Genomic DNA, 24936 nt, shown 5'->3' with positions numbered 1-24936 from the left:
GGGACCCAATTGTGGCCCACGGTGACCCAAGGAGACCACCTGGGGGCCATGGTGCTGGCGGGATCCACCAGCAGGCCTCAAGAACATGTGTAAAAAGGGCTGGTGGTAAACTGTAGGTCTGTCCAGGTGCCCCGCCAGCCCACCGGGGACTCGCGTGGGGCTGCGTTATGAAACCTGTATGTAAAAGGATAAATCTTGTATTTATGGGGGGGCACAGAGGGTGGGTAATGTATTTAATAAATATAATGCTGTTTATTGTGGGTCACTGTACTGTTTTATTGTGGGTACTGGGGGTGGGGGTTGCCATTTCCCCAACGGTTTGTGGGTAGGCCTCCCTTGTTGGTACTGGGTGGTTAGGCCTCACGGGGGGGGGGGGGGGTTAGTGTGGGAGGGTATGTAGGCATCCCGAGTGGTGGGTGAGGGTGGGTTAACCCCTTAATGACTGTAGCGGTTAATAACCGCTATGGTGATTAAGGGGTTAGGGGACATTACTTTGTATGTTTTAATTTTTGTCTCTTTTTTGCAGCAGCGGAGGGGCCATGTGCAGGTGGGTAGTGGGTAGTGGGTGTGGGTGTGGTTATTTACACGGGATCCCCCTCCCCACATTTACATACAGTACAATGCACTCACAGAAAACACAGGCCAGGCAGATTTAACCGACACAATAGGGGGCTTACACAGATTAGTCAAAGCAGGGAAGCTTCACACACAATAGGGTAGGGGGAAGGTTTTTTACATAGATTACAGTGAAGGTAGGGAAGTTTAAAACACACAATAGGGGGAGGGTTTTTTACATAGATTACAGTGAAGGCAGGGAGGTTTAAAACACACATTAAAAATATGTATGTAATGTATTTATTGTTTATTATGCCTTAACCCTTCATTGCCTTAGCGGCTATACGCTATGGTAATGAAGCAGCATTTCTGTAAAAACCAACGCGGTTGAGCTCCGGAGACCCCCTGCACATCTACACTATGAATAAAAATGTATTTTAAATAATTTTTAATGTGCCAATGTTTGAGCAGAGAGAGCAGCGGATCTCTCTCTGCTGCAAACACATCTCGCCCCCGCCGGCCTATAGTATCATTGATGTGCATATACAGTACTGTATGTGTACAGTACTGTATGTTAGGGGCTATAGGGGTTGTTGTTATACAGTATATATATATATGAATTTATGCCATCTGGCGGACACGCGAAGCATTGCAGCCTAGTAAATCCTGAACCATTATCAATTAACACATCAACCGCGCGTCAGCCGGGCATGACCCCTGGCTGGGAGTGCGGCATGCTCCGGGTGAACAGCATCTCATTCCAGGAACATGCCAGGTAAAAGCCGGTGATTTGTTAGAATAAAAGCTGCCGCTGCTGTATATATATATATATATATATGTAAATACAACCGTATGCTCATCTGTAATACCCTGGCTGTGCTCAAAGCTGTTACCATGCAGCAAGCTTAAGCCTATAGGGAACCATGTTAAAAATGGTTTTTGAAGAAAAAAGTGGCACTGTGTGCTCATTTGCATGTCTTTTCCCAGAATCCCTTGCTGCAGTGGAAGTGGTGTGTGCTGGGTGATAATGGGGAAAGGCGGGGTTGCAGACCTGCCTAAGACATGCAGATGAGCATACAGTTGTATTTACATTTGCATATTTGCTTTGCTGTGGAGGGTTTTTGTCACTTTTTTTACTCACCATAACTTAACTCAGTATTATGGTTGGCCCATCCTTTAGCTTCTTTGCATACCCAGTTAATCAACCCCACACTGATGAGACCCATTAAGGTCGAAACAGCTGTCTGTGGGTGGTTTTCTGGGTATGCACCTTTACCCTGGCTGTGCTCAAAGCTGTGACCATGCAGCAAGCTTAAGCCTATAGGGAACCATGTTAAAAATGGTTTTTGAAGCAAAAAGTGGCACTGTGTGCTCATTTGCATGTCATTTCCCAGAATCCCTTGCTGCAGTGGGTGTGCTGGGTGATGATGGGGAAAGGCGGGGTTGCAGACCTGCCTAAGACATGCAGATGAGCATACTGCCCCGACACACTTTATTCGAGCAAATACCCAGTATGTACCTGGCAGATACCTGGAATGCGCCGCTCCTCACCTCTGACAAGCCCCGTTGCGTTTGCCTTCCCAGCCTGGGTTCATGCCTGGCTGACGGGCGGCTGATCTGTTAAATGATAATGATTAGGATTTAATAGGCTGCAATGCTTCGCGTGTCTACCAGATGGCATAAATTCATCAATTGTAATGCAGTATATATATATATATATACTGTGCAGTATTGCAGCCAGCGGGAATAAAATGCTTCAATCCCTGCCTGGAAAATAACCCAATGCACTCGGGCAGAAAACAGTCACAAACCTCAATACACCCGGGTATACCAGAATTCGTGGGACTAGCCAAGCTCGAATAAAGTGTGTCGCCAGTGTACAGTTGTATTTACATTTGCATATTTGCTTTGCTGTGGAGGGTTTTTGTCACTTTTTTTACTCACCATAATTTAACTCAGTAATACACACACACACACACACACACACACACACACACACACACACACACACACACACACACACACACACACACACACACACACACACACACACACACACACACACACACACACACACACACACACACACTATATATATATTATGCTATATTTGTGAAAGCACTGTATGCCTGTCTGGATGTCTGCATGGCCTCTGTCCCTAGGGGAAATCTCATTGGTCTTTTGGCCCGCCCGCCCCCGCACACCTCTCATTGGCCTGAGGCGGAGTGACGGGCCGAAGGACACACGCACACACGCACACACGCACACACGCTCACAGTGTTAGCAGCACATCTCCCGGTCTCTTACCCGCCGGTCCTGGAGGCTCCGCCTCTTCCTCCCCGAACATCAGGCTGAAATCCAAGTCATCGTGACCCGCGCGCACCTCCTCCACTCACCGTGATTCCCTGTTTCCCGCGCTTTCACCCCCCCTCCACCCCCGGGCGACGCTACAGTCAGCGGGGGAGCGGAGCGACCGCCCAGGACACAGCGGGGGACTCTCACCTCCCCACGGCTCTCACCACACATAGGCCACTCCCTCACCCGGTGCTCTCGCTCACCCCCCCCCACCCACACACACAGAGCATGCACTGTGCGTATCTCCCCTCACACAGGGCGCTCCTCCGGCTGTCTCCGCCTCTCCCCGCAAAAGGCACAGCACCTCCTCACCGGAGCGTCTCAGCCTCTCCGCTGAGGAGCCCGAGGTGGAGGAGGATGGCGGCCGGTACCCGTAGGAACAGGAGCGGGGCCGTGTGCAAGGTGAGTAAACGCAGGGGAATGGGTTATTTAACGCGTCCAAGACTCACCCTGCCCTTTCCCCCCCTACCCTCCCTGCCCCCCTTACCCTCCCAGCCCCCCTGCCCTTTTCCCCCCCTGCCCTCCCTCCCCCTGCCCTTTCCCCCCCTGCCATCCCTCCCCCTGCCCTTTGCCCCCCCTGCCCTCCCTCCCCCTGCCCGCCCTCCCTCCCCCTGCCCTTTGCCCCCCTGCCCTCCCTCCCCCTTATTCTCCTGTGGCCGCCACTGCAATGTGGGGGCAGACGCGGCTGATTTTTTTTTTCCAACGTGTGCCGCGCGTCACTGGTACGCCGGTCACGCGTGCCAGGGTGCGCGTGCCAGGGTTCCGCTGGCATCCCCGAAGGTTGAAGGGGTGGCGGGGTAATGGGGGGATGCGTGTGTTCGCCCCCGGAACCCGGAGAAGCAGAGGCGGAGCAGCCAGGGGGTCGCGAGGGGATGGGAAGATGCGGGGAAGATGTGGCTGGCGCGCGGCCAAGTTCGACGCTAGCCGAAAAAAGCCGCAGGAAGACACGGGTAAATCTTAGAATGAAGCTGGCCACAGCACTATATATATATATATATATATATATATATATTTCACTTAAATACTGGTACTGTATATTGTCAACTGCACACAATTATTGTTCAAGCCTTTGGGTGCCACAACATCATCATGGGGTCTGGTATTCGAGGGCACACATGACATAGTTGCTACATCATGCTCGTAGAGTGCTAGTTTTCTAGTGGAGATTGTGTCCTGAATCCCAATGGAGAGCAGGACATGATCTGTCTTTCATGGAAACGGAAGAGGGTGACTCCTCTTCTGTTTCCAGGGTTTAGGGCAGCCGTGACCATGTGACCGCTAAGGGGTAAATATGTTTAATTATGAAAGTGTAGACCATACCTTGCATGCCTGATGGACCGAACTCTTGTCTGGTGAGAAATATTGCATGATCATGATGTTCCTCATGTCCACGATCAGATTTCTGTTGCAAATACGCCCAACGGCAAACATTCTCTAAACTTTGAGAAGGATTTCCAATCTCAATTAAACTGGCAGACTATATAAAAAAAACACAAGATAATGACAGTTATCCCAGTGAACAAAATAGATGTGTGTTAATTAATTAAGTAAGAAAAAAGGAAAATGTCCTCCGGCGCACAAACTTAAGCGAGATTTCCAAACATAGGAGAAATACAAGGAAAAAACAAGAGAAAACAGTATATTAATAATCAGATTGCTGTAATTAACTAATTACTCCGACCAGTATAATCATATAACAGCCTATATTTTGTCTCTCTCGATGTAATTCTTGTTCAAATGAAAATCAGTAATGTCAAAGCAAACTCGGATTAATCAAGGCATAAAGTAGGCCTAATATGGATAACCCACACCTGATTTGGTGACTTCCTCGTATGTTATGCAAATGGTAGCCAATGAAAATAGAGTTGTATGGATTTATTACCAAAGTGGAATTTGGGAATATTTGTAAAAATCCCAACGGAAACCCTTATAAACAAAAGAAATGACATGGCATAATAACATTTAATTCAAGAAGGACTGGTATAAAAACAAATGTGCACTCAGAAACGCCCAATATTTTTGCGCCTTTTGAATGTAGCTTTCCAGCACATAGAACCTGTGTCCTCCTGAATTTCTTTGTAGCACGGGAAAATAGGGTCTTTCAAATTAACCAAAAACGTTAAATCCTTAAACCTACACTAGTTTTTAAATTTAGTGGATAGCGCTGCTTCCATTCTTTCTAATTAATTAAGTGTTATTTAAGTGTACTAGTAAGTATGATTAAAATAGTTTTTCAAAGTACAAGAGTTATAGGTGGTTTTTTTTAAATTCAAATGAAGAAACTTAATATTATTGCACTTTCTGTGGTGGAAGATATTTGTGTCTCTTTACCCTTTACCCGTGAGTTGCCCTTTTATATAAATTATGGGTTTCACCCTCCCTGCTTGCCCATTGCCAACATTCCTTCTGGGGTACAGACAGTAGACGAACGCATTTCTTCTCTCCAAGCAGCATGGTCCAGAATTCAGACTACCCTTCTCGACTCCCCCGCAGATCTAAACTTCAGGCCGATCGCTGCCGTCATCCTGCGCCCAGGTACAGGCCAGGGGATTTGGTATGGCTCTCCTCTAAAAATATCCACTTAAAGGTACCATCCCCAAAATTGACACCTAAATTCCTGGGTCCTTTTCCTATTTTAGAACAGATCAACCCTGTGGCATTTCACCTCCAGCTACCACACAGTACTGCACCGACACACTTTATTCGAGCAAATACCCAGTATGTACCTGGCAGATACCTGGAATGCGCCGCTCCTCACCTCTGACAAGCCCCGTTGCGTTTGCCTTCCCAGCCTGGGTTCATGCCTGGCTGATGGGCGGCTGATCTGTTAAATGATAATGATTAGGATTTAATAGGCTGCAATGCTTCGCGTGTCTACCAGATGGCATAAATTCATGAATTGTAATGCAGTATATATATATGTACTGTGCAGTATTGCAGCCAGCGGGAATAAAATGCTTCAATCCCTGCCGGAAAATAACTCAATGCACTCGGGCAGAAAACAGTCACAAACCTCAATACACCCGGGTATACCCGAATTCGTGGGACTAGCCGAGCTCGAATAAAGTGTGTCGCCAGTGTATGAAGATCCCCAATGTTTTTCATGTTTCTCTCTTTAAACCTTTCGTCACCAGTCATTTCTTCCCAGACCAGACTCGCAAGCCGGATCCAGTTACCATCCAAAATAACGAAGAGTATGAGGTTCCATCTCTATTGGATTCCCATGTGTCCAGGGGTCAACTCCAGTTCCTGGTACAATGGAAAGGTTTTGGACCCGAGGAGAGGTCTTGGGTTCCTTTAAAGGACATTAACGCTCCGGCTCTTCTTAGAGCCTTCAGAAGGAGAAACCTTTTGAGGACTGTCCAGAGGCCATTCCTGAAGAGGGGGGTTGTAACAGGGGACTTACCCCTGTTCACAAATGTGCCTCTAATCCAGCAGTGTGGTGGTTAAGGAGAAAAAAGAAAAGCGGTTCTTCACATACCGTGGACAGAACAGACACGTCCGCAGATCCCGCAGAGAAAAAGGGAGACCGAGATGCCCTGCAGCCTAGAGAAAATGGAGGATTCGTCATGCGAATGACCAAATATTCAGAGGGCCCAAGGCAGAAGTCGGGTGACCCAAAGAAGTGTCTGTCCGGTGCCAACAGTGAGGATCCCTCAATCAACCATCCCAGGAAAGCGAAGCCAGAACCAGTGAGTGACGATCCCTTGACCAGCCCTGAAGATGCCCTTAAAATTGCCAGGTGTGACTGTGATCTGCTCCGGGTACAATTGAAACTGAAGAAAGGTGGTTATGCAGAGCTACTGAAAAATAACGTGGAGCTACAGAAGAATGTGCTCACGATGTACTCTTTGGCCAGGACAGAATTGGACGATCTCAAGACTGAGCTAGATACTGCAAATGCTACTATTACCGCCATGGATGAAAAGCTTAGCCAATATGATAAAATGATGGCTAAACTGAAGCGGAAGTATGAGGAAGCACTGAAGGAGATTACAGTCTTTCAGCAAGATGTTCACAATCTTCGCGCAGCACTGGATGCCTCACAGCATGAGATCAACAGCGGCCACACAAAACTGGAAGTCTCCAAAAAGGAACTACACAGTCTCGCTGAGGAGCTGGACAATTCTAAAGAAACTATTGTCAATCTTAATACAGATCTCAAAGTCTCTCAGAAGGAGCTTCAGACCCTCAACCTAGAGAAGGAAATCTCACGCCAGGAGACTGTCATTCTCAAAGCAGATGTGCGTAAATGGAAGGAGGACTACATGAAGGCCCTGAAAATTACAGAGACTGCAAAAAGAGAAAATTTAAGATTGAAAGAAGAGAATTCTCATTTGACAGACCACGTCAAGGAAAAAAATGAAAAGCTGAACGAGCTTACAGAAATAAATAAACTTTTGGAAGAGGAAAAGTTTGAAGCAGAGCACCGACTGCAGAACCAACTGCAAGGTCTGCGTACGCACCTCCAGAATGCTGAGGAGAAGCAGCAAACTCTGCAGGAAGACAATCTGCAGGCTGAAAAAGAAATAAAAGAGCTGCAGGAACGTCTGATTACCCAGTATGTCCCCGCAAAGCAGCATGAGAAACTGAAGGCTACCCTGAGCATCACCAAAGCATTGCTAGAGGCCAAGCATAGAGTCCAGGTAACTCGGTATAAGAGGGAGCACAAGAAGGTCCAGAAACTGAGACAAGTAACTGTGGCCCAAGCAAAGAAATTCACAGTGCTTCACAATACAATGAAAATGTGGAAGCAAGCTCAGAGAAAGCAAAGTCCGCAGATAAATTCCCTGAGAAGAGACTTGCAAGACGCCATCAAAAAACAGGGATCTCTCGCGGATGAGATTACAGTACTACAAGGACAAGTATTGACCCTGACCAAGCATCAGTATGCCACAGCCACAAAAACCCAAAGGAAAAAGGGTACAGTGAGAGCTGGGAGCACCGCTCGCCTAAAAATCAAGGTTGCAAAGTCTGAACCACCTAAACAAGCACTAGCTAAACCTTCAGCCACCGAACAGGCAACCCAAAAAGGTACACGTGCAGAATCAAAACCAGAATAATCCTTAGCTGATGAAGCTGAAAAGATGGGACATTCTCTGGAAGTGGATGTGGAATTGCAACTCAATCCCAAAAAAGCTGAACTAGCAACTCCATTGAGTGGAAAAAGTGCAGATAGACAGCTTCAAGAGTGGAAAACTCAAAGGGCTATTCTTAAATGCTCTGCAACTGTTGCCATACAGTCTGCCTACAATAAGATGAGCATGCAGTAAAAAGACTATTCTTGGAAAAAGTCCTCCTCGAGCGACTGAGGAGTGCTGATCTCAAGCACCTTCGGGAGGAGACACGAATAAACTGGAGAAAGTACTCCAATCACAGCGGGACTGAGGGTTCTCTTCCTCCATCCACTGTCATTCAAGTCACAAAGATATCTCGAATGAGAGTGGAAGGATGGGCTTCGGCCGTGGCAAGCCCGAGCTTCCCACAAACAGGGGAGGTATGTAACAGGGGACTTATCCCTGTTCACAAATGTGCCTCTAATCCAGCAGTGTGGTGGTTAACTGCTGGTAGTCAATTAACTAACACCACCTGGCTGATTACAGGTGTTAGAAAAAGCCTGCCTCTGAGACAGGAAGGGAGATTCCTTAGTACACAACTGGGCTGAACCAAGGAAGGACAGATGTCTTGAGCGGCAAGCTGACAACAAGACAAAGGGGACAAGATTCTAAACTTGGAGCCTGACATTGCCTTAGCACACAAGGGTGCGGATGCAAGAGAGCAGAGAAGCTTCCCCTACAGCAACCCAGCTAACAGACAGCCTTAAAACAGTCTCCATTGCATACCACTGAACACGTCTCTTACAGGGGTACTGGGGTACTGTTAGGAATCTGATTTCTCAGCGCCGTCCGCGCAACACACAGACTACCCTTAGGGAGACTCAGGGTGCGGAGCGCAACCTCCGCTTACCTGCCTCCACGGGCCGTCAGCTCCTCCGTCCCATGCACACACGTGTGTCCTCCTCCAATGTTGGTCGCGTGCACACGCAGCTTACAGAGCGCATGCCTAGCATTTACTCTTCTACTTCCACTCTTGCTGTGAGGCTCCGCCCCCGTACACCGCACGAGTGTAATCAGAGTGCTACCAGTGCTCACCTGGGTTGTATCAGCCACACTTATCCAGAGAGGCTCCCTGCAGTCCTCCTGACCTGCCTCCATTCCTGGTCAGCCCAGCCTTATCTAGCATCTCTGAGCCCTCACTCATCGCTTGACATAGTCTCTGTTTGGAAGTGTTTGGTGTACTCTCGGTTACTACAGGTTTTGACACGGCTCGTACGACTAGCCCCTTTGGCTCTCTACTTCGGCTCTCCTTGGACTACGTATACTCTGGCATTCCACGATCACGGCTTGGACTTCAACCTTCCTCATCTCTCCGCTCCCTGACCTCGGCAAGGCAATCACTATTCTACTCCTATACCCGGTACCGGCAAGTATTGTCTACGTTATTTACATCTGGCCTGGCAACGCTTAATATCACACTCCGGACACGCTCCCTTTGCTGCAGGTGCGTGTATTCCTACCTCCCCCTTCAGCACAGGGGACGGTCTGGTCTGATCTGGTCTGCGGACAGCACCGGCATAACAGCTGGGAACACCAACTAATTTCCTTTACTAGTTTTGGGAAGGTCTAGGGTCCCTCCTTTTGTTCCCCTGCACCTGATGTAGAGTACTACTCTTCATTTAGTGGATTGCTGCCTATAACATGATACTTTTTGTGGGATCCTTTTGTGGGATCCTGGGATGTTCAATGTATACGAATTTGAATTCCGATTTAGTTATAACTGCAAGTCCCTGAGCCTCCATAAGGTGTCTATGAAAAAATGCCTGATAATCCTCCATGGGATCACAATCCAAAATCCTGTAATATTTGGCATCATACCAAAGTTTAAACGCCTCATTAGTGTAATCTGTTTTAGCCTGCAGTTCAATGCTACCACCTTTGTCTGACTGCCTGGTAATAATATTGTCCATATGCCTAAATTCATCAAGTGTTCTTCTCTGGACAGGTTGCACCAAAATTGAGAAGACAGACAGATGCAACTGCTGGTTTTGAGCCAGCATGTGAGAAAAATTCACAAGCATCTCGCAAACACTCTGTAGCATAGTTCATAGATGCTGTAATGTCCCATCAGATTAACACAGTGGGGGTCCCTGCATTTGTATGGGACTTGCAGCCTGGTAGGATTCACACAGTGTCAGTCCCAGTCAAACGCAGGGACCCCCCCATGTGTTAATCCAATGGACCATTACGGTGTTTATGGACTATTCTGAGGATTTTCTCCAACATGTTCAAGGAATTCCTCAGAATCTGGGTCAAAACTGACAGTTGCATCTGTAGTACAGTTTCTCAAAATCCTGTAAAACCAATGTACTGTATAAAATGTATTGACAAAGTTTCATTTGGATTGATAAGGAAAAGACAAAGATTTAGACCTAAATGGTGAATGAAGAATCCTGGTGAATTCAGCACCAGTCCGGGGAATGCTACTCCCCACGGAGTGTGATGAAACAACAGTATTCAAAAGAAACACTTTATTTACACAGGCGACACGTTTTATCCGAGCACGGCTAGCACCGCAAGCCGGGGGATGCCCCGGCGTGCTAGCCGCACTCCCTCAGCGTGCCGTGCATCACCGATGCGCGGTCACGCGTCATCGGGTGCCTGCGCCCCCTGCACGCGCGTCCAGGGCTCCCCGAGGGAGCCCTGGTGTCCCGCGATGTGGGGGACGGCGGCAGGGGGTTCCGGGGGACCCGGCGGACCCGGCAGCGGGAGGGAGAAAGCCCCGATCGGAGGGCGCTCCTCCGCAGCTAAGGCGCGCACCCGGCACCCTCCGGCGCGCGCCAGGTTACTGCTGCGGCCGAGAACGGGCAAATGCTCGAATAAACTCGGCCGCAGCAGTAATTAAATATCAGGCATACTGTAAGTGACTCAATGGGAGAACTGGACTCTGACAAAAGGGAGGTCAAGGTCCTCTATACATTTGATCTCTTGAGAATTTTAATCTGGAGTGGAACCTTCCCTGGATTCCCTGATTGAAAAGAATCTCTTCAAGGTAATCTTGTGGATGAAACAATTTAAATCAACAAAAAGGTAAAACGTACAGTATCTGTTCTAATATTAGGGGATAAGGATAATCCCTTCCCTAAGAGTGAGATCTGGTAAGGGGTCAAGATGTAAGAAGATAGATTAAATATAGAATTATCTACAGGTTTTTCCCTGTCGTCTAATTTCATTTGAACATTTCTACCTGCTCTGTTTTCTCTATGCTTCTTGTTTCCTGTGTTGGAGTGTTGTTTTATCAAGAATAATTTTCTGGATTCCGATCCCAAAGTGGGTAATTATTTTCCTTCTTTTGAGGATATTTTCATGATGGTTTCTCTAAGAAAGAAGAGGAAAAGGAAGAGGCAAATGGAACCTGTAGTCTTTGTTGGTTGAACCATGAAAATTGATCTTAGATGTAGCTCCCGTAGCTCACCAAAATATGGTGTGATTTCCAATTGTTCATCCAGAGTGCAATCTACCTGCAGAGACAAATAACTATTGCAAGACGTATGGATCCTAGAGGATATTTGTTCACCTGAATTTTTTCTATTATCTCCTTGATTAGGGTAGGATTTCCAACCACAATTTGACCCAAATTACATGTTTTGGGATTGATGCAAATGTTTTTCACCATTGAATTAAAATGTATGGGGAAATCTCCTATAAAATGGGGAGTCATCATGGAAAATGGTCTAATAGTACCTTTCTTCCAATCTCTAACCTTGTAATTGGCAAAATCTTTAGTATCTCTACTAAATTTGCTCTTTTTCATAGCTATAAGTTCTTTTTCAAAGTTCTCCACCCTTTTATTAACCAGTTCATCAAAATGTAAAAATTCACTGGTAACAAAGGGTTTGAGGGTATTCTTAATGAATTCAATATCTGTCTCCAAAGTTTTTAATTTACCTTCTTTATGTTTAATAAGCAGTTTAATCAGCAGTTTAATAATAGAAAATAAACGTTTCCAAGTCATTGTTCCAATTAGATGTACAATTCTTGATTAGTATCAAATGAAGGTTTTTTTTAAGGATCCTAAAACTCCTTGGAACCAGTTTTTTTTTTATTGAGAAATACAGAAAATTCACCTAGCACACTTGCAGGATGTCAGATGCTCACGTGGTAATTCACCTGGTTTCCTGTGAAAAACCGTGTATGTCAACCTGCCAGTTGCACACCATAGAGAATCATAAGTAAAGAAAATGGCTGCAACAGGGCAATGTTACCACAATTTTGATTGGTCTGTATTTTATTAAGTGTCCATGCAATGACTTTAAGTATCAAACATAAAGTTATGTGAGGATACGCCCACCCTTCTTCAGGTGTAACGAGTAGCTCATCGGTATTTCCTTATATACCCACAACATTAACGCTTTCATTGTGACAATTCAAAATCCCATACAATAATATAAATCATAGAAATAAAATATGTACACTCTTAATGTTAAACATCAGAGTAACATACAGTATATACAAAAGACATTTAAAACCTAATAATAGGGTATATACAATTCATATGGGTACAGCCGTGGCAGCTTTTATTTTAACCGTTCTCGGTTATTTTGCCGGCCGTCATCCGCGGTTGATCTGTTTAATGATAATGGTTCTGATTTAATTGGGTGCAATTCTTCCCTTATCTGCCAGGTGGCAGATATTCATGAATTGTAATTAATTCTAATGTGTACACTACAGTACTGTACATGTGCTTCAGTAATGTGTCGACTTGCAGGTGTTTAAAAAATACTACAGTGGTCCACTGCAAAATGACCTTGGTACTGAAGTTACAATACTGTATCAATGTAGGCGTTTCATATTAAAAACTCAATGCACAGTGTCTGGTGTTCTATTGTTCAGAGAGTACCGAGATGAGTACACCACCGCAGTACGTGTGCAAAAAGCCCGACATAACGTACGCTTATTTAATATGGTCCACAATTAATGCAGCAAATGATAAGATGGCCATAGTTGGTCAAATTTATCAATATTTTATCGAAAAGTATGACTTTTACAAATTTTCACCAGATGCTCGTGTGTAGAAGCGTGCAATAAGGAAAAAGTTATGTATCGATCCGTGTTTTTTTCGTATTGATCCTGCACCTGGAGTTAGAGGAGGGTATTGGTGTGTTGCACCAGATTTTTCCAGTGTCGTTGATCATGGAGGCTGTCACCTGTCAACTACGTGTATAATCAAGAATACGGGACTTGTGGCAGTGGCTCAGCGCCAACCGATTGGCAAAGTCTATGGTGAATACGGCTGCCATATTTTATTCTTTTTTTGAAATATCAATGCACAGTCAAGTGATTCTCCTGTAATCAATCGCTTTGCTTATGGTTATTTTGTTCTATTATTTTAGTCTCAATTCACGAAAATGTAGTCCAGCAATATCATTGGCTGAGCAGCTTCTAAAGTAGATACTGAACAATTGGTGGACAGCTAGGCGCATGCGTCTACTGTATGTCTCATTGGAACCTTGTTGAAACGCATATGCGTGTCATCACATTTAGGCGCATGCGTGTATGGGAACAAGAGACAAACCCCCACCACCCCCGAGAAAATTATTGTGGGGACTGACCGAGGGGACTGTGGGAACGTCTTTCGGGGACTGACTAATTTTAACCAACCATTACAGTATGTGAAATGTTATACAGTACTTACTGTATGTTTTAGAAAACACTGACATTTTTATAAAAAGTTGCACAATGAAACAATGAAACTATTTAAATAACCAACTTTTTATTTTTTTTTGGAGTTAAAACATTATGGTATATGGTACATTATGGTATACATTTTGAACAATAGAACAATCTTATCAGCAGCAATAATGGAAAAATATAACATACTGTACAGTACGGTACCAGTAATACATTTATTTTTCCTCAGAAAAGAAACTTTGCCATCAGACAGAGAACGGCAAATGGAGGGATTTCGATGGATACTTATAGTATCGCTTTTTGTAACGATGCTTGCACATTGCTGAATTTAGTGGCAGTGCCATTTATATTGATTAGGATAGAATAACTGAGCTTTATACAAAACCTTAAACAGTATGCTGTTTTCATACAGTGTACAATACTTTTTTACATACTGTATAATAAACCCCAAAAATAAAAAAGTATGTATTTCTTCTACAGTGTACATTATGTGTATTCTATACCTGTAGAGTATGTATTGTTTTAAAACTGTTTTGATTCAATGCGCATGACTACAGTATACAGTAGAGTACTGTACAGTATGCCTCATGGAACCTTGTTGAAACGCTCATTTCTTGTTTACTACAGTAATTAACCAACCATTACTTACTGTACAGTCTGTACAGTATGTTCTAGAAAACACTGTATTTTGTTATTAAAGGCGACACAATTAAACAATTTAAAAGAATCAACATTTTATTTATTGGACTAAGTCAAAACATTTGCAGGTGTATGGAGTAAGTACTGTAAAAACATTTATTTATAAAGACAATTTAAAAGAATCAACATTTTATTTATTGAAGTACAGTAAAAACATTTATAACTTTTGAACAGACGAACAATCACGCAGCGAATTCGATCCCCATCAGTCTGTCCTTCCAGGGACGATGCCTTGTATGCCGCAAAATGCCATTTATGGAGTCGCTCATGATTCTCATTAAATGATTGGTATTGGAAAAATAGTGCCGCAATTCCTCCACAAAAGTTTTTCTTAAATTTTCAGGAAGAGCCTTTTTGACGCGACTCCCTTCGTAATTGACATTGTGGGCCCACCCGCAGTACAACTCGTAACTCACGTGGTGTTTGAAGATGTACATGTTTCTGGGCTATACCACCACTTGCAAACCTATACTTCTTCCTGACTTGTTGGGACAGGTCGCGCAAGATTATGTCGGGCACGTCTCAATGCGTGTGTGGGTGGGATTCTGGGAGCGGGTGTGCTTGTGGCAGCGGGCGAGGGTAGGTGGTCTAGGAGGATACTTTCCTCCTTTCTTAGTCGCCTTATCTGTGTTATCTGCTGGCGTGGTCTTGACGGGGTTCTCATGTCATCCTCGTCAACGGCATACATGAACACACAAAAGAACTAATGATAGATAGCACTCGAATGATATACTGCTAAACAAGCGCAAATTGCAGGGTGCAAACTAAAGGAACAAAAAGAAGGACTCAATTCCTCCTAAATAATTACAAAACAGTAATAATAGCTCCAGCACTCACTGACTGACTGACTGAGTTGTTGTTTAACTATTGTTAAAAAACATTGGGGTATCTTATCAGGAGATCCCCTGTTAAAACGTATCTTTGTTGAGGGTCCACAATTTGTATTTAAAAGGGCTAAAACTATCGCTAACTCTGTTTCCCCTAGTCTCTTTACAAGTAAAGCAAAAGATTCTAAGACATTACCAAAAGGAAGCTTCAAATGTCTCAAATGTATATCATGTAGATATATGTCCTCTGACTCAATCTTTAAATCATTTGTCACGAACCGTGAATTCCATGTGGGGTCCTTTATCAATTGCAATACCACATTCGTAGTTTATATATTGAACTGCGGATGTGGTAAGCAATACGTGGGCCGTACCACACGCGCCCTGAAAGTACGTATCAGGGAACATATGGGACTCATCAAAAAAGGTGATTTCAATCACCCGGTATCATCACACTTTACCAACTGCCCTAAGGGTAGTATTGATGCCCTTACGTATATGGGAATAGAACATGTACCCATGCCAGTCAGGGGAGGCAATAGAGTTGAGCTTCTGGATAAGCGAGAGCTTTATTGGATTTTTACGCTAAATACCAGAGTTCCCTACGGCCTGAACTCTGACTGGGACCTAACACCCTTCTTACATTAAATCAAACTATACTGTAAGATGACATATTGTGTTCCATCCACATATTGAGTTTGTGATTGAATTATATATACATACCATACTGAGGTTCTAAGGAAATTGTTTCCCCAATTCAATTGTCCACATCTACATTTAATATGTCAAACAAATGTGTTAGATTTGTAATATATTTCAATCTGTGCATATTATGTTCTACAGGTACTAACCATGCCTTAAGGTTAATTGACAATTTAATATTTGTAGTATTGTTATTGATAAGTTTATCATTTGGGGTAAGATATAAAACATACATCTTATAACTTGTACAATCTTAATACTGACTAAGTCAATGGAAAACGCTTCCCAATGCAACAATTTTGTACTCTTTCATAAGTAAACGGTTTGGAATCTGAAATATACAATAATATAGTGTGTAGTCAAATCGATCTATGACTTAGAATATATGCACTTTACAATCTGGATCCATCCGTTTTATAGGTATGTCTTCTGAAACAGTTTTTAACATAAATGTATACATGTATGTCTCTTCTAACTATTTTTTCTTATATTTCTGTTATAGCACTTGCTTTTTTAGTGTTTTTTACCACCAGAAGACATGCCTGGTACTCGTGTTGATTTTTAATGTTAAAAATGTTTGTTGAATAAAGTTTTCAAAAATTGAAGTTTTTTTTTTTTGTATTCCCTTGGTCGCGCGCTGATGTCATCACGCCGACGTCACTCCTGAGAGTTTCAGGAAGTGTTTAGCAATGAATTTTGGCGCGCTTCTGGGGACTACAAAAACGGCAGGGTGAGTACTGTAAGTCACCTTGATAAAGAGCTAGCGCTCGAAACGCGTTGGTGGGGGGGCCTAGTACCCCACAATGTTGTTGTACTCTTTTTGTAGTATCCATTAAATCTTTTTGTATGGGAACTAGCTCTCTTTATTAATCCTTATTTGCTGATCCTGTGTGGCTGCCAGTGTCTGCTTTTTCCTATCTGCATACTTTCAGGACTGATGAAAAAACGGATGCACACCCCCCTCAAGTTGATGAAGATACATCTACAGTGATGAGAAGGAGGACAAGCTGACTCTGAGTGAGTAACTACTTCAATTCATGTATCTGGATATTATCTGGTTATTCTCCATTCCGACATTTATATGCTGGTTCACATGTATGTGAGGTCCCTTACTGCAGTGATTGTGGGGACCCTAGTCCACTAGTCGGTTCATTATTGGAGCCTTATCAGCAGCTGTCACCCATTCTGTCTGGGTTTATTCAGTCACTCAACCATAGGGGGGTTGCACCTCAGGATTCTTCTATCAAGTTATTTTTGTTCCAAAGGCTTTTTTTTGCAGCACCACACATTTGCTTTTCTACTACTCTCGCAACTGGATAACAATAACATCACCTGGTCTCCCAGGTGAAACACTCTCATGCGAGCATTCTGATTGTAATGTCTCTCCTTACTGTCCTGGGCTGATCTAAGATTCTCCCTAGCAAAATGGCCGACCACATCTAGGCGCTTCTTAAGGTCTAGTACATATTGCAGGGTATTCTTAAAAGGGGACCGCTGTGAGGCGCATGCGCGACGGCAGGGAGAATGGATGCGTGATCCCATTGCTCTATGCCCCGCTCGTAATATAATGCAATAAAAAAACCTTTATTCCGAAATAAAAAACTGGAATTCAACTCCTAATACTCTGCCAAGCTACCGGGATGTCGAAGCGACAGGCCAAAACCCCGAAATCAAAGGGGCTCCCACAATACTTTACCAGCACAAGAAACAGCGTGGCTGAAGCAGTAATGGCGCCGAGTTCGAATCAGGGCTCTGATTCAGAACGGGAAGGAGAGAGGGATGATGGCGAAAACCCAGAATATCAACCAGTTCGGCTTTGCGATTTTAATCGCCTATATATAGACCTTAAAACTCTCTTGCAAAACTCTCTTGCTGGGGAGAGAGATCGGGAGCCTGGGGGAGCGCACGGGACGTGTGGAGACCCAGTTAGATATCACTTCCACGGCCGCCAAACGCAACGCAAAAAAAACGGCGGAGATGCAGATTCAAATTAATGACTTGAAAGAGAAACAAGAGGACGCCGAAAACCGTGAGCGGCGCAACAATATCAGGATAAGGGGGGTTCCCGAAGATGCAGGGGAGTGTGAGGAATTTGTCCTGCGATGGCTGGGCGAGTTGCTGCCGGACGTCCCCAAAGAGAGATTAGAAATGGACCGCTGCCATAGGGCCCTAAGAACGAGGCCTATACAGTCAGAGCAACCGCGCGACATCATAGCACGTCTGCATTTCTATAAGACCAGGGAGGCCATCCTCCACAGGACCTGTGCTACCCCGTCGGTAGAATTCGAAGGAGTAAAATTACTCATTTTCCAGGACTTGTCCCCCTTGACTTTACTGCGACGCAGGGCCCTTCTACCAATCACTAAAGTGCTGAGGGACCACAGTGTTCGGTACAGATGGACTTTTCCATTCGGGCTGTCCGTTAGTAAAAATGGCAGAGCCCTCTACATGAAGGAGCTTGGAGAGGGAGAGGCTTTCCTCCAGAAGTTGGGGTTTAAAGGAGCCCCGTCAGCACCGGAGGAGGCGGAGGAGACCCCGGGCCCCAGCTGGGCAACTGCGGGACAATCTCCCCGATCTCCACGCACCAAAAGCTGAATCCCAGCAAGGCAATGTCTTTCTACATATCCCACGTTGATCGGGGAGCAAGTTTCCCAGTTATCTGTTAAAGTTGCCTGTTACACTGTTACAGACTTGTGCCTCCTTACATAAAACAGAATCCGCATCAAGATCCCCTCCGGTGGGAAAAAATCCTCGTTCGCCTACCTGTTAAAGACTCTGTACTTACCTGGGTGATGGAAGCTGAAGGCCCAAAGATGGCGACGTACACGAGGTAGGAGAAGAATCCAGTCTGGAACGCAGGAGCAGGAAACCACCATCAGCCAGGCAGAGAGCACACACACATCCGCCCAGGACAAAGACGCTCCCAAAATGGCGGCGGCCGGATGTCCGGGCGCCGATAACGGAAGTGCGCGGGCGGCCATCTTGCAGGGGGCAGAGTGGATTCCCGGACGTCACGAGGAGGCGACGAGCGCCATTCGAGCGGCCCTGGCCGGCGGGAAATTCAAAAGGACTCATGCGCCGCAATAACAGACGGAGCGGCGGCAGCAAACAGCACCGGAGAAAAGAAGGCCCAATTACCACACTCCATGAAGGAAATCGGGTGTAGAGGCCCTAGGACGAGGGTAGTGGGGTGCTAATTAAGAAAATTACAGAGGGATTTCAGGTTTAATGGTGGAAACCAGGGCAGAGGAAGGGGGAAGTGGGGGTAACACATAAGACAGAGGGTTTAGTCTGGGTAAGGGGAAGAATGCAGAAGAGATAGGAAAGCAAGAGTAAGTAGGTAAGTGGAAGGCGTAAGGGAAGTGTCGGTAGTTGGAAGGGGACAGGAAGAAGATGAAGGGAGAGTGGTAGGGAGGAGGAGGACAAGGGGGGCGGGAGATGGGAGAGAATAAGGCAAAAGCAAGTGACTATATATGAAGGAGAAAGGTACGAAAGTGAATAGAGAGCAGTAGCAAGTAGAAGCTGGCTAAGTAGGTTACAGTGACGTTTAGAGAGGAGAAGGTCGTAGGCAATGGGAGAGAGTCTCAGGAGGACCAGACAGTGAGAGGAGACGAGAGAGACTACTGAATAGATCTATAGTACATCAAAGAGAATATCCTAGGAGGAGGGTAAGGGGCAGGGGCCACCAAACTGAATAGGGGATTATAGAATAGGGACATAAGCGGAAGCAATAGATGCCTGGGTTAGCGTCAAACCTAGGAGTCATAAGATACAAAGGTTATGGTTAAGTGTGTGGAATAGGAGCGGGGTGGGAGCTGAGGGATCTCAGCCTGCTCTGCGGTCCGCATGGGCCAGAGGCTGGGAGGGGGTAGTCCCAGCGAAGTCCTTTGGGAGGGAGGGGGATAAAGAGGCGAGGTAACATCGGAGGGCGAACCGTAGCAGGTGCCCAGTCCCCAAAGGCATTGGACTCTGAGCCAAGTTGGCAGGGCCACAGCTCGGAGGACATTAATTGTATGTGGTTATATATGTGTCATCCCCCATGTTTTCCTGTTGTTTCCCCCCAGCCCACAGGACCCACCAACCAAGGATCGTCATGAGCGCAACAGTTCGGAGACTGCCTTACATCGGTCAAGGTTATCGGCGAAGCACACAACACCGCCGCCCCCTATCGCAGGTTCATTCCAACCCCAAGATGAGTAACGACCTGATCCTTATTTCACATAATGTCAAGGGATTTAACAACCCAATAAAGCACAGAATTGCCTTCCGGGACTATACCCGTAAAAAAGCAGATATAGTGTTTGTCCAGGAAACACACTTCTCCAAATCTAATCACCCCAACTACCTGGACAAGCACTATCGGACAGTTTTTATGTCCTCTGCGACAATTAAGAAAAGGGGAGTGGCTATATTAGTTCACCGCAGAGTGCCCTTCCAAGTTGTTAAATCATATACAGACTCGGACGGACGCTATGTCATAGTCACAGGCACAATTAACAACCAGGAGGTCACCTTAAGCTCAATATATGCCCCCTGCGAACAGACACCTCAATTCTTTATGTCATTCTTTGATAAACTACACAAGGTGGCAATAGGTTGTATATTCCTAGCAGGGGACATGAACCGCACCCTAGACCCAGACTTGGACAGATGCACGGGGACTAACTTACCACAGAAACATGACGTACTAACCATACTTCAAGGGCTCCGTGACTGTCAATTAATTGACATTTGGAGGGAAAAACACCCCACGGAGAGAGCATACACTTTCTACTCACATCCCCACAACAGATACAGTAGGATAGATTACTTCCTGGTCTCTAACAAAGCGGTTTCCATGGTCTCCCATTCTGGGATCCATGATATTTCATGGTCGGACCACGCACCAATTGAGCTGCGGTGTGCTTTGCGGCTGCTGGACAGACCAGGGGCGAACTGGAAATTAAACGAGCTGCTGTTAAAAAACCCAATATCGGAGCGGGCGATAGGAGATAAAATCAAGGAATATTTTGAAATCAATACAGGGAGCGTATCTTCCCACTCTACACTCTGGGAGGCCCATAAGGTGACCATGAGGGGACTTCTAATGAATTTAGCAGCACAAACCAAAAGAGCTAAGGAGTCCCAGATAAAAGATTTGCGGGAGAGACTAGCACACCTTTCCGCACTTCATAGTCTCAATAAACAGAGCACTACCCTGAAGGAACTCTCTGACACCAAAACTAAACTCAATTTGTTGCTAAACTCCAGAGCCGAGAGGGAGTTGGCCTGGTCCAAGCGTAAGTTTTACGACAAAGCCAACAAGCCAGATACCTTACTTGCCAATAAATTGCGTAACAAACTCCCTAATTATAGTATTTCCTCAATCCGCACTAAGGGGGGGGGGGGACCTTACCTCCGACCCTAGAAGAATTGTTGAGGAATTTAAAAAATTCTATGAAGTTCTCTATGACGGAGATAAGGTCAGCCACACACAGAAAATAGGAGAAAAAACCCAGAAGTTCCTAAAAGAGGCACGTCTTCCCAAATTGAGCAGGGCAGAAAAGGAGGCATTACAGGGCGACATTACGTTCGAAGAATTATCAGAGGTTATAAAGGCCCTTAAACCAGCCAAAGCTCCGGGACCAGATGGTTTTTCAAATTTATATTACAAAAAATTCCTTAAAATACTAGCGCCACAGCTTTTAAAATTATTTAACGAGATTTTAGCGGGGGGCTCCTTTCCATCCCAGATGCTCCAGGCCACAATCTCCCTGATCAACAAGCCAGGCAAGGACCCGGTGGACTGTAAGAGCTACCGGCCCATATCCCTGATCAATTCCAATGTGAAAATATTTTCTAAACTGTTAGCTAACAGGGTGGGCACTGTCCTGCCTGGGCTAATCCACCCGGTTCAGGTGGGATTTATCGGAGGAAGGCAGGCGGCAGACAACACAAGACGGATCATAGATTTGATCGATCTGGCCAATAAAAAGAACATCCCGTCTATGCTGTTGAGTCTGGATGCTGAGAAGGCCTTCGATAGGATCGATTGGTCCTATCTGAGGGCAGTACTAGGAGCGTTTGGGTTCGAGGGACGCCTCCTAGAAGCCATCTTAGCCCTGTATAAAGGCCCCACAGCTAGGGTGCGCCATCAGGGCTTCCCATCGGAGCAATTTAACATCTGTAGCGGGATGCAACAGGGGTGCCCCCTGTCCCCTCTGCTGTTTGCATTATGTATAGAACCCCTGGCGGCTCATATTCACCTAAGCCCAGATATAACAGGGATAGACGTAGGGGACCAATCCCATAAGGTGGCATTATACGCTGATGACGTCATCCTGACCCTGTCAGGGCTGCTTACTTCCCTGCCCAATGTCTTTGAGATTCTGGGAGCGTTCAGCCTCATCTCCGGGTTCAAAATTAACCAGACGAAGTCTGAAGCCCTAAATATTAGTCTCCCACGTCCAATGGAGAAACTAATCAAACTAAATTTCAATTTTAAATGGCAGGCCTCCTCAATCAAATACTTAGGTATCCAAATTACCAAGACATATGACTCATTATACAAAGCAAATTATCCCAAGTTATTCCAAGCTTTAAGAGAGGACCTGCGGGTGTGGGCGGGGTTTGGAATTTCTTGGTTTGGAAGAATTCATAGCATTAAGATGAATCTTCTGCCAAGGGTGCTTTACCTGTTCCAGGCCCTGCCGATACCATTGGTGCAGGCAGATATCCTCGCCTTACAGTCAAAGATCATGAAATTCATTTGGCACAAGAAGAGTCCACGAATTGCTAAGAATATACTAACCAGACCCACGATTAGAGGGGGACTAGCGGTACCTTGCTTGATGGCATATTACAAAGCAGCACGATTAGGTCAGATTGTCCAGTGGCACCTTGATCCGTCCCTGCGGAGATGGGTGGCGCTGGAGAAAACCTGCTGTGCTCCAATTGAGTTGCATAATTTAATTTGGCTGCCAAAACGTTGTGATAACACGGTGGGGATGCTGCTACGGACCATGGTGAACTCTCTGGCGGTGTGGAGGAGTTCCAAATTTAAACATAAGTTAACGACGAAACACTCCTTAATGACCCCGCTATTCGATAACCCAGATTTCGCCCCGGGGATGGCCGGAGAGCGGCACTTCAAAATTTGGATACAGTCGGGATATAAGCGGTTAATAAATCTGGAGGGGCCTACATATATTAAAACATTTGAACACGTCAAATCAGAAAAGGGCCTCCCAAACACCGAATTATTCCGCTACCTCCAGATAAGAGCATTCTATAATGAATTTCCAATTAGACCAGCTAGGACCAATTTTGAGCAGCTGTGTTCTAGAGCCACGGACACACGGGGACTTACCTCTAGATTATACCGGGAAGTGATCTGTCCAAGTGGACCTGATGCCGACAAACTGAACTACATGACTAAATGGGAGACAGACCTAGGGGAGACTCTAGAGGACAAAGACTGGGGGTGGATCTTACAGGCGGCGGCCAAAAGCTCCATTTGCTCAATGTTAAAAGAGAACGCATATAAAGTCATGATGCGCTGGTATCACACCCCACTACGTCTATCCAAATTCGTCGGTGGTTATTCCCCGCTCTGCCCAAAACAGTGCGGGGAAACAGCAGACTTAGTCCACATGCTGTGGTCCTGCCCGAAGGTACTCCTGATTTGGGAGAGCATTAGAGTATGGGCACAAAGTATCCTCGACTTAGAGGTCCCCCTGGACCCGTGGCTGTTCCTACTGGGCAGGCGGGCTCAGGGGCTGTCGAAAGCGGCACACAAATTGGTGGCACATATGGCCACAGCCACTAGGTGCGAGATCGCAGCATTGTGGATACAGCAAGATCTACCAGTCATCCCCAAAATCCGAAACAGATTGTGGCAAGTTTGCCAGATGGAACAGTTGACTAGCTGGGTCAACGACTCTGGCCGAAATTTCTTAAAAGTATGGGAGCCTTGGCTTACCCAATCCGACATCCCCGGGGTAGATGCCAGCACAATTCTGCAATAATAAACACAAGTGCGTTTCTGGTGACGGAGCGGAACATACTATAACATAGGCACGTGACAGGTAGGATCCCCCCGACTATTAAAACTAGAACCAAGAGGAGGAGTCGTCAGGTTCTTCAAAGAAGTGCGCAGTACAGGCCGAAAGTAGATCTTCCGACACTGGAGAACATGGTGGCAGTCCATTCCCTCCCCCTCCCCCCCTTTCTTTCCTTCCTTGTTGTTTTCTCCCTCTGTTGTCTAGTCTTTGGTCCGGTGAGTCATGTTTGTCTAGTCTTGTGAGTGTATGTTGTTAGTCCCTTGTTGATTTTGAGTGATTTTACCCTTGATGGTGAGAGTGAAAAGGGTAAACTTCGGGTGGTTTCGAATTGTTTTACTATGGGATGTGGCATAATGTAACTGTTGTGAAACCCAATAAAAATCTTGAAGTTAAAAAAAAAAAAGGGGGACTGCTGTTCCTTCCAGGACTTGTTTAGGAGGTCTAGGATACCCCGGGGTTGGCGGCCATACAGCAGTTCAAATGGAGAGAATCCCGTGGAGGCCTGGGGAACTTCCCGCACTGCAAACAGCAGAAAAGGGAGAAGTTCATCCCAGGCTCTCTTCTCTGAATCTACAAATTTCCTCAGCATCCCTTTTAGAATTCGGTTAAATCTTTCCACCAATCCGTCAGTCTGTGGATGGTAGACCGATGTCCGAACAGACTTGACCTCTAGTAATTTTAAGACATCCTGCATCAATTTAGCCATAAAATTTGTACCTTGGTCTGTCAAGACAAACTGGGGAAGTCCAACCCGTGAGAACAGCTCCAAGAACTTGTTGGCTACTTGCTTCGCCATTGCTGTTCTCAAAGGGAACGCCTCAGGATATCTTGTTGCATAGTCAACTATTACAAGAATAAACCTGTGTCCTTTCGCAGAAGGTTCTAGAGGTCCTACCAAGTCTACCCCAATCCTATCAAAGGGAACTGACACCAAGGGTAGAGGAAACAAAGGGGATGGTTTTTGTCCCTTCGGACTAGTTAGCTGGCACTCCGGACATGCCGCACATA

The 24936-nt window shown here is 45.6% G+C and overlaps 1 protein-coding gene across 5 annotated transcripts in view; it reads right to left on the bottom strand.

Annotated features, from left to right (window-relative positions):
* Window positions 1-24936, bottom strand: part of LOC142495769 (A disintegrin and metalloproteinase with thrombospondin motifs 2-like) — a 1094144-nt gene that overhangs the window by 656561 nt on the left and 412647 nt on the right. For all 5 annotated transcript variants that reach the window (XM_075601705.1, XM_075601706.1, XM_075601707.1 and 2 more), the window contains one exon: window positions 4231-4387. In XM_075601705.1, coding sequence (XP_075457820.1) covers window positions 4231-4387 — 157 coding nt within the window. The remainder of the gene's footprint in view (window positions 1-4230; window positions 4388-24936) is intronic.

Source organism: Ascaphus truei, chromosome 5 (assembly GCF_040206685.1).
Source record: "Ascaphus truei isolate aAscTru1 chromosome 5, aAscTru1.hap1, whole genome shotgun sequence".
NCBI lineage: Eukaryota > Metazoa > Chordata > Amphibia > Anura > Ascaphidae > Ascaphus > Ascaphus truei.
This window is presented reverse-complemented; position numbering and strand designations above follow the sequence as displayed.